We start from the raw sequence: 10,405 nt of genomic DNA on the forward strand, positions 1-10,405 counted from the left end.
TTTCTAAGGAAAAATGATCTATGCCATGGAACTCTAAAAAAATCTTGAGTATTCAGACTTTATTTTTTTAATTTTTTTTTTTTTTTACATTTTTATTTACTTTTGAGACAGAGAAACACAGAGCATGAACAGGGGAGAGTCAGAGAGAAGGAGACACAGAATCCGAAGCAGGCTCCAGGCTCCGAGCTGTCAGCACAGAGCCTGATGCAGGGGTTGAACGCACGAACTCTGAGATCATGACCTGAGCCGAAGTCGGGCACTCAACCGACTGAGCCACCCGGGCTCCCCTTTTTTATTAATATTTCCTGAAGCCTCGTCCATCCTACAGCTTCTGGAACAAGTGCACCCCAAGGTAATTCATACCGACGGTGTTGGTAAAACACTCTCCCCTCAGACCATCCGCAAGTTGTAGGAATAGCTTAGGTTGCCGGAGTGTCCTGTCTGCTCAAGGCTGGGTCCCAGGTCCGCCGTGTTTTCCAGCCGTGTTTCTTGTTTGCGGTGGATCCAAAGGCACAGCGTCGGGGGCTCCGTGTGCCGTGCGAGACCTCCTGTGTTCGAAGCGGTTGTCCCGATTCCCCCTCTCGGAGCCTCTCCCTCGGTGGTCTTGTGCCTCCCGGTGTCACGTAGGGCATCCCATGACTTCTCCTCAAGATGGGCTATGGGTGCAGGCCTGTCTTTCTCACTTCTGTCACCGAGCTTTGGGTCCCTTCCCGCCCAACTGCTGACAGCTGTTTCTGCCTCTAAGAAAAGGAACAGAAGAGACTCGGGGACCACAGCTGCCGTCAGGTCAGAGGGAACTATAGGTCAGGACGACGGAAAGCCCCTTGCACACGGACGTCCCTCACTATGAAGGAGGAGGCTGGGCGTCCCGGCCAGCGTCGGGAGACGAGGCAGGGAGGGCTCGTACCCTTCACACCGTTGCTGACTCCCCGACCCCGTGGGAGCCCAAGAAAACGTGTCACTCTCCCCACGTCCACAGGCCAGGGCGCACACCTCCAGGACTGGGAGCAGACCACAGGTTTGGGGGTTCATCGTAGAGCTTAGTTCTCGGAGCAAGTCACTCCGTCTGCCGTTCTGGGCCTGTTCTGGAGGCTCAGGAACACGCGACCTTGTTTCCAGAAAGGAGAGAAGAATAACGGAGTAAATACTCCACATCTGGGGGCGCTGGGGAGTGAGGAGTGAGGGGAAGAAAGGATGAGAGGCAGGGCCCCCCGGTGTGGGGACCTGCAACCTGCTTCCAGAGGACGTAACCAGAAACCTCCGCTGCCTGTCAGCACCGGGTCATGGGAACCTGCCTGAGCCCCTCATCTGACAGAAACAAGGAGAAACAAGAAAGGGCACGTGTCAGTTTCCCCCCCAAGGATTCCATCCGGGAGGCTTGAAACAGTAGGAATTCATCCTTCCCCAGCAATGCAGGCCAGTGTGAGTTCCAGGCAGGAAAGGGCCACTGAGATCCAGGCAGGGCCTGGTGATGAGCTCCCCAGAGTGAGCGACAGGCACCAGCTTTCCCGCGATGCCCCCGGGCCCCGAGGGACGCCCAGCCCAGCACATCCATGTGGCTGGAACGACAGTGGGGACAAGGGCTGGAGCTGTAGGGACGAGTTGACCGTTTCCTCGCTGTAAGTTTCTGCAAGATCGTGGCCTCCGATTGGCACCACATTCGATTCTCAGAAGGTGACCTTAGAGCCAAGGTTACACGTCACCTTCAGCAAAGCTGAAAACCTGTTGTGTCAGGTAAAACCCCGAGGCCCAAAGAGGGAAAGAAGAAAAGGGAACACGGAGTGCATGTGGTTATTCTTAGAGAAAGCCCCGTTGCCGCCCTTGGGTTCGGAGATTCAGCAGGACTCGCAGAAGTCCGCAAAGCTGTTGCCCCGTGGCCCTGACTTCATACAACAGAAGCCAGAGGGGAAAATCGGCCCCACGTAGAGGGGCTTGGCAGAGCCCGAGACAGGGGACGCGTGGGCTTACAGCTGTCCTGTCTCCATGGACGTGCGGAGGGTGGGCAGGTGTCCCAGCAGCCTCATGCGGCCACGCGCGCGCGAAGGATCACAAAACGCGCCCCGAGCCGTCAGCCTGCAAGTCGGGGACACGTGCTTGTGCACACGGATGCTGGCCGGGAGGGGGTCACGCCCCAGGTCAGCTCTCCAAGAGCGCGGACAAGCTGAGGCTTCCACTGACCGCGGCCAGGGGTCCCGACTGTATGGAATGAGCCCGCATCACAGGAAGGGGGCGGGCGCTGAGCAGAAAAGGGAAGTGTCGGCTGCCATGCCCCTGCAGTGCAATCACGGTCCTCACTTTCTGACACGGCCCAGAGCCGCCTGAGACAGCGGCCAGATGGCAGAGCGCCGGGAAACAGAGAGAGAAAGCAGGTGGCCAGCGCGGAGGCTGGAGCCCTGGGGTAAGGCGGGTTGCTTCCCTGTCTGAGTCTCCGACGCGCCTTGTCACCGTGGTACCTGTTCCTGCCGCTGGCCGCTGACACTGGCCGTCAGGGAGCACCTGAGGGGGAGGAATGGGAAAATCCGGATGGGGTGCCCCCGCGCAGAGGGGGGGAATTTCCAACAGCACGTGGGCGCGGTGTCGGAGGGTCTGAATTAGCCTCAGGGATGGATGAGCCCGCTTGCACCGGGACCAGGCTGAGCCCCCCGTGCAAGGCTGTGCGTGGGGATCCCGGAAACCTCTCTGGACTTACTCCTGAGGCTTGGATGCGCTCAGAGGTGCCATGTACAGACGGTCTTCCATACGGGCAACGGTGCTTCCCGGATCCTGGGGATACACGTTCCTGACGGTCGCTCACGTCAAAGCCCCCGGCAAGCAAGTGCAGATCTGTCGGCCGGCCTGAGTAGCAGGTGTCTCTGGGGACGACGACGTGGTGACGGAGCGCGTCCACGTCTGGTGACAACCGAGAGAAGACGGGAAAGTTGGGTAGGCAGTGGACGCAAAGGAGGGCAGTGCTATGTGGTCACCATTCATTGGAGACACGCAGCCCGGGCGGATCCCGGTTGGCAGGAGGGACGTGAGTAGTGTCGAGCAGTGGGCACGGGGTCCCCCTTTTGGGGGGTCGAGGACGCCCCGGCTCAGGTGGGGAGGATGCCTGAACGTTGCCGATGCGCGAAATGCTGTGGAACCGTAGGCATTGAAAGGGTGGATTTTATACAGTCTGCGTTTTGCCTGTTTTTAAAAATCAAGGCAAAGATAAACTCAAGGAAGCATGAGATCCTACCCCCCTGCCCCGCCGGATGGCGTTTTCCCATCCGGTGGAGTGAGGCTGGCAGGAGCTGCCCTCCAGGACGGGCGTGAGCAGGGAAACCAGGAACCCTGTGGGAGGTGCCTACGCTCACCACACCAGGCGCCTGAGACATCACGGCACCAATGACTTCACGCTTCACCGCAATGTCCTCCACGGGGACTGTCGGCATCGTCGGCCAAGAGCCGCACCGCGTCACTAACCATCTAGTCAAAAAGAGCAACCCTCCCGTGGGCCCCCTGCCCGCCACCCTTGGGTATGAAAGAACCCAGTTGTTTGCTTTTGGGTTTTTCTTTTTTTTCCTTCACCCAGTTTTACAGAAGTTGATGCTTTTGCTCCATCACCATGAGCAAGAAGAAACAGGCAGGGGTCAGTGCAGAGGAAGCAGAATGGGGAACAGGTCCAGGCGTGGGCAAATTTCGGTGCAGAAATTCAGGGCGGCGGGTGAACCGGGGCGGTGGGGCGGGCGTCCATCCACAGGCACCTGCTGCGTGTGCAGCCCCCAAGCAGCTGGTATGGGAGGCTGGAAAAAGGAGGAGAAACGCGGGTTCGAGACGTTTATGGGGGTGAAGGGAAAACAAGCCTGGGAAGGCCTGGGTGGAGCAGGGTTCAGCTTGCAGACGGAGGAAGCCGGAAGGTCGCCATAGCTCTGGACTGCTAGGTGCGGGGGAGGCCGGGAAGTTGGGACAGGTCTGCTCCCCGCTTTCATTTCCTCTTTTATAGCAAGTGTGGTGCCCTGCGGGCAGGGTGGGCTCTGGGAGGTTGGGAGGCAGGAATTGGAGGCTGGGGGCGGCTCCCCAGGTGCACGGTGCTCAGGTGTGCACCCCTGACGTGTGGGGAGCTGGCTGGATTCTGCACCGTTGGGCTCCAGCCGGAGAAAGTGGTGCACAGCAGGGGAGAAGGGGCTGGGGCACCGAGAAGAGTCCTCAGTAGGCAGGCCGCCTGTCACTGCACAGAGTGAGTGGGGAAGGAGGCAGGCGGTGAGGAATGATCCCCCACAGCTCAGAGGTCTGTGGGGCAGGGAGCAGTGAGGCGGGGGCCTGTAGCTCCTACAGAGGAAGGAGCCCCTGGGTGGGGCTGGACGTGGGGGAGAGAGGAGCCCAGATGTGCTGAACTGGCCATGCATGGGAGGGAGACAGGAGAGGGAGCTTAAGGGGGGCCCAGGGGGAGAGGAAGAGAGCCCATGAAGAGAGGGACCAGCTGGATGGAGGCAGCCAGAAAGCAGACACTGGACGAAATGGGGAAAGGACTGGGTGAGAGAGAGGGAGGGAGGGGGGAAAAAGGAGGGAAGAAAGAAGGGACAAAATGAAGGAAGGAAGGAATGAAGGGAAGAGGAGGGAGGGAGGGAGGAAGGCAAGGAGGGAGGAAGGGAGGAAGGAAGGAAAGAAGAAGGAAGGAAGGAAGGAAGGAAGGAAGGAAGGGAGGAAGGGAGGGAGGGAAAGAGGGAGGGAGGAAGGGAAGGAAGAGGGAAAGAGGGAGGGAGGAAGGGAAGGAAGGAAAGAAGGGAGGGAGGGAAGGAAGGAAGGAAGGAAGGAAGGAAGAAGGCAGGAGGAAGAAGGGAAAGAATGAAGGAAGGAAAGAAAGTAGAAAGGATGCAAGGAGGGAGGGAAGAGAAATGGGAAGGGAGAAAGGAAATTTGTGGCTATCTGTTCTGTCAGCACCCAGGGAGCTAATACACCAAGAGTAAAGAGGGAGTGTTTAGAAAAGATAGAAAACATAGACCATTAACACAAGGAAATTACAGAAAACACCATCACGTGTGGTAAGAGAGAGAGAGGAACCTCCAAGAAAAGATAAGGAATTAAAAGGATGAGGTCATAGGGAACACAAAGGCAGGAAGAAACAGCAGAGGCAGTTAGTGGCTGAGAGGGAGAGAAATACTTAGAGACCTAAGACCCTCGTTACAACTCACAAGTGACAACAACAATCACCAAGGAACCAACCCCAGCAAAAATACCACCAGGGAGATGGTGGGCAGACCACAAGACCCCACCCCAAACCCAAGCGTAGCATCAGGTGTTCTCTGTTGAGTGCAGCTTTATGTGACCAGATCCCTTTGCTTTTGTCCTTACGTGTTGAAAAAGTTTTTAATAGACTTTGTTTTTTTTTTTAAGAGCAGTTTTAGGTTTACAGAAACATTTAAGTCAAAATTAAGGGATTCCTATATATGTGCTTCCCCTTGGACCTAGTCTCCCCCATTATTAATATTTGGCATCAGTGCGGCACAGCTGTTATAATTGATGGACCAATATTGATACGTGATTATTGATTAAAGTCCACGGTTTACATTAGAGTAACTCTTGGTGTTGGACATTCTTTGAGTTTGGACAGATGTGCAACAACATGGATCCACTGTTATCGGATGATAACAGAGTAGTTTCACTGCCCTAAAAATCCTCTGTGCTCCACCTGCCCATCTGTCCCTCCCCCAACCCTGAAGACAGCTCACTTTTTTCTGTCTCCATTCTTTTTCCTTTTCCAGAATGTCATAGAGTTGGAATCATACAGGACGTATCATTTTCAAGCTGCCTTCTTTCACTTAGTAAATCATTTAGGCTCCTCCATATCTCTCTGTGCACTTACCCTTTTTATTTTCCTCTTTTATGTTTACACACCCCTTTCGATAGTTGCAAAACTCAAGTTTTTAAAAAAAGAAGTTAAAAAAAAAAGACAAACCTCAAAATATTTTTATTACCACAATGGAAACCTGACCTATCATTTCTTTTTCTACTCGCCCCAAATCCATTCTGATTATTAAGACAGAATCAGAGTGTGTGTCAACTATACTCCTATTAAAAACATTTTGGAGGCGCCTGGTGGATCAGTCGGTTAAGCGTCCGACTTTAGCTCAGTTCACGATCTCACAGTCTGTGAGTTCGAGTCCCGCGTTGGGCTCTGTGTTGACAGCTCAGAGCCTGGAGCCTGCTTTGGATTCTGTGTCTCCCTCTCTCTCTGTCCCTCCCCTGCTCGTGCTCTGTGTCTGTGTCTGTCTCTGCCTCTCAAAAATAAATAAACAGCAAAAAAAATTTTTTTAGTTAAAATTTTTTTAATACAAATTAGAAAATTAAAATTGTATGAGCCAAACAAGAGTCAGAACAATGAGAAAGTAATAGGAGTGTGTGTAATTTTCTCCCAAGAACTGTGACATATCGGGTGTGGCTTCAAGACTCATCTGCACCATGAGTCAAGCCTGATCAACATGGCGGACGTGTGAATTTGCAGGGTAGATCCGCGGGGCACTGGTAAATCTCCATCCACGCTCTGCGGGGAGATCATTTTGTAACCTGCCTGTCACAGGAAGCTCATTCTGGAGAAGAGAGAAGTCCGTGAGTGGGTTCCTGGTTTCTTGGTCATGCGGGCTCTCGAGTAGGTGGACAGCCCGGGCCATTCTCTGCAGGTGGAACTGGAATCCATTTCTTTGACAAATGAAGGCGTAGTCTGGGGAAGGGCTTGGGGAGCCTACGTTCCACCCGGACCCCGGTCAGAGACGGTCCAGACGTGTCCGGGAGGCAGAGTATGTGGAGCCAGGACGTCACTCACAGTCCAGCAGCCTGGGAACGACCCTGACTCTCTGTCTCCACTGTTGTTTTGTGAGCAACATGGCCATCAATTTGGTGCCCATCCTGGACTCAGCCCTGAGCCCTAGGGAGTGAGTGGATCTTGGTTCCTGTGCTGGACACAATAACATGCCCAGAGACGTGTCCATCTCGATGTCAGCATGGTGGACGTCGTCATAAGGGCCCCGCGGACGTCTATCTCCTCTAATAGATTACAGACGGGAATGATGCCAGAGCATGTGGTCAACTCACCGCAGGGACACAGAGGACACAGGGTGGGCTGGAGCCCGTGTCCAGGCTGCAGGCCAGGCCCTCGGTTCTGGGGGCCCCCTGAGACCGGTTGTAACCTGCAGTGACCCCAGGCAGACCAGCGGGCTGGCCATCAGCCTGGGGACGGTCCTGTGGTTTTCCCCCGGAGCATCCCCCTGGGGAATCCTGTCTGGGTCCTCCTGCCGAGACCCCTCGTGAGAGCTGATTTCCTCACAGTGTGACTGTCCCTCCTTCCAGGGCTTCCTCGTCCTCCCAGCCGCCCCCTGGGACCCTGGGCCACGACCATCCTGTTCTGCATGCTGCTGGACCCAGCGTTACCCCTGACTCAGGAGCACCATGGTAAGGGCGTGAAGCTGTCTGACCCTTTTCTGCCCGCCTCATTCCGCGTCCTGTGTCCCTGGGGACACGTCCTGACACGTGAGGTCTCTGGGTCCTTCCGCACCTTACACGCCTGCACAAAGTGTGTGCTGTCCAGCCTGGCCCCTGCCGTGTGCGTTGCACGTGATGCTGGTGAGGTCTGCTCACTCCGGAGTGCCCTGGGTCCAGGGCTGTGCACAAGCTGGCTGGACGTGTTGTCAAAATGCATCCGTGTTGTCAGAGTTCTGTTGACCGTCAAAGACTTTCTCGGCTGCGTTATGTCAGGGATTTGATCACTAACTGACACATTCCCTGCTTTCTGACACAAGTTCTGCCTTAGGACCAACCGGAGGAAGCCCGATGCGCTGTCCTAACGTATCACAGGGGCACCCCGCTTCTAGGGAGTCACGTGATCTCCCCCACACCCACAGCCTCTGCTCAGGCACAACCGAATGGCCCCGCTTGTCCACTGTGAAACCTGCCCTCCCCTCTGTCCGCCCTTGAGTCTCTGACAAGTGCCGCCAATGGTGGCCGACTCCCTCACCGTGCTGAGCTCGTAGTAAAAATAGTCTCTGCTGGTTCTCACTTGGTTGGTCTTGGCTCACATACACGGTAGGCGTCCTCACATGGAGAAAAGGCACAGAGATCCAGGCAGGAAGGGGAGATGGGAGCAGGGCAGATTCTGAGGATGTGCCAATGCCCTGGGGCCACCTGGGGTGGGACAGGGGAAGGGCACAGCATGTCCCAGCCTTGATCTTTGCTTACAAGATACGGGATGGGTCAGCGGGTGGGGAGTGACGATGGGAAAAGGGCAACTTCTGAATCCGGTGGCTACCTCTTTCAGATGTTCCAACCACGGAATGGGTCCCCAGTCTAAATATGAAGTTTGACCGAAGGACAATGGAACTGAGTTGGGACTGCAAAGAAAACACTACCTACCTCGAATGTGTGATGATCCACAAGGAGAAAGGAGAGATCAGAAAAAAGGTAAGATGATTTGATAAAGTCATCTGGTATCCTTCACGAGGCTCTCTTCACATTAGGAATAAGGCTACAACAGGTGGGAATGGACAGCATGGGTATGATGTTGGACACATCATGGTTCTAGATGTACCAGGGAGATAAGGGCTGGCCCGTGTCCAAAAGGTGCCTGGGGGCCCGATTCCCTGGGGGACTTAGCAACTCCTTGGAAAATGTCTTACCCCAAAAGGAAAGGGAGGGCGGGACTCCCCAGAAAGGATGCCCAGCTCAAAGCTCCTATGAGGTTAGACCTGTCACAGGCTGTAGGGTGGGACCCTTGGGGATGATCACCCACCCAAAGAAGGCGAAATGAGACAATCTGGTGGGATGCGGGACCCAGGGCCACAAGGGCAGATTCCGATCGGGAACCCGAATGTGCCCAGAATTTCCAGGGGGCACTTTCCAGGAGACGGAATGTCCAACAACAGTGATCAGGGGGAAGACATGTGGCTTATTCTGTGATTTTCAGGCTTTGGTGTCCCCTCAGAGGGTGTTGCTTAGGGGAACCGCTGTCCTCCCAGCAGAAACTGCAGCCTTTTGCCCGGTGGATCCATCCAAACTCATCCACATGGCGGACTTAATCCCAAGAAAGACATAGCATTAGTCCCGAGTGTTCGATGAAAACAAGGTCACAAGTCTCACCAGATACAATGGTAACATGAAGCCTGTGCTTGTATGAGGGGTTTGAGACAGGACAAGAAAACTCCCCCGCCTGGACCCCACTGAGCCAGAATCTGCATTTTAACCGGATCTCTGGTGACTGAGGGCCCCAGTGAAAGAAGGCCTCTATTCCCGCCTTCTAAACAACAGTATACACTGCAGGGTTGAGGTCCCACCTACATGTTGGCACGCCAACACCCACCCAGAGAGTGTGCATGGGTGGTGGTGACTTCACGGGGTCAGTGGATGAACAAACGACATCCAGATGAGAAGAAAAAATTTCCTAATGCGCTGACTGGTTGCATCTTTTTAGCCCAAGAACAAAGACTGTCACTGCAACTTTTCCCATGATTCTCTTCATGGGGGAATCACGTTCGTGGTTAAAGTAAATAGCACCCAAGGACCGATTCCAGAAAAACTGGTCTACGCTAACCCAGGTAGGGAAAACATCACAGTGATCCTTCTGGACATCATTACCCTCAAGGCATGCCCAATTTTGTCTTTCTTGTCTGACTTTGCTCACTTAGCATACATAACACCTTCTTTTTGTAACGGAATACTACTCCATCGTGTGTATACACCACATCTTCTGTATCCATCCATTCAGCAACACCGTTTAGGCTGTGTCCACACGTTGGCTATTGCGAATCATAATGAATGATGATTCACATTATTGTGAATGTGTGCCATAATGAACATGGGGGTGTGTATACCTTTTGGGGATCCAGATTTCGTTTCCTTTCAGTATAGACCCAAAAGTAGGGATTGCTGGGCCATATGAGAGTTCTGCGGTGAATATTTAGAGAAACTTCCTAATTTTTCCACAGTGGCTGCACTCACTCACATTCCCACCAGCAGTGCACAGGGTTCCCTGTTGCCCACACCCTCCCTGGTATTGATCTCTCCTCTTTTTCATAATAGCCATTTAGCGGGTGTGAGACGACAGCTCCTTGCGGCTTTGATTCGCATTTCTTTGATGATGAGTGATGTGGAGTATCTTCCAACGTAGCCGTTGGCCATCTGTGTATCTTCTTCTGAAAAATGTCTATTCAGGTCCTTTGCCCTATTCAGGTTGTTTCAGTTTTGGGGGGTCTTGTGTTTGTTTGTTTGTTTTCTTTTGTTGTTTTCTCCTTCTCCTCCTCCTCCCACTTCTCCTCCTCCTCCTCCTTCTTCTCCTTCTCCTCCCAAACCCAGAGTCAAATGCTTAATGGACTGAGCCACCCAGGCGCCCCTTATCTGTGTGTTCTTAAATTTTCTTCATCAATGTCGGATAATATTCAGTATACACATCTTTCAC

The 10,405-nt window shown here is 53.9% G+C and overlaps 1 protein-coding gene across 1 annotated transcript in view; it reads left to right on the forward strand.

Annotated features, from left to right (window-relative positions):
• Positions 1–2,283: 2,283 nt before the first annotated feature.
• The window catches only part of CSF2RA (colony stimulating factor 2 receptor subunit alpha), an 18,224-nt gene continuing 10,102 nt past the window's right edge, over positions 2,284–10,405 (forward strand). Inside the window, 5 exon segments of the mRNA XM_049643326.1 lie at positions 2,284–3,456; positions 3,458–3,500; positions 7,309–7,410; positions 8,273–8,415; positions 9,422–9,545. Coding sequence (XP_049499283.1) covers positions 3,370–3,456; positions 3,458–3,500; positions 7,309–7,410; positions 8,273–8,415; positions 9,422–9,545 — 499 coding nt within the window. The 5' untranslated portion in view covers positions 2,284–3,369.

This window comes from Panthera uncia, chromosome X (assembly GCF_023721935.1).
Source record: "Panthera uncia isolate 11264 chromosome X, Puncia_PCG_1.0, whole genome shotgun sequence".
In the NCBI taxonomy this organism is placed as follows: domain Eukaryota; kingdom Metazoa; phylum Chordata; class Mammalia; order Carnivora; family Felidae; genus Panthera; species Panthera uncia.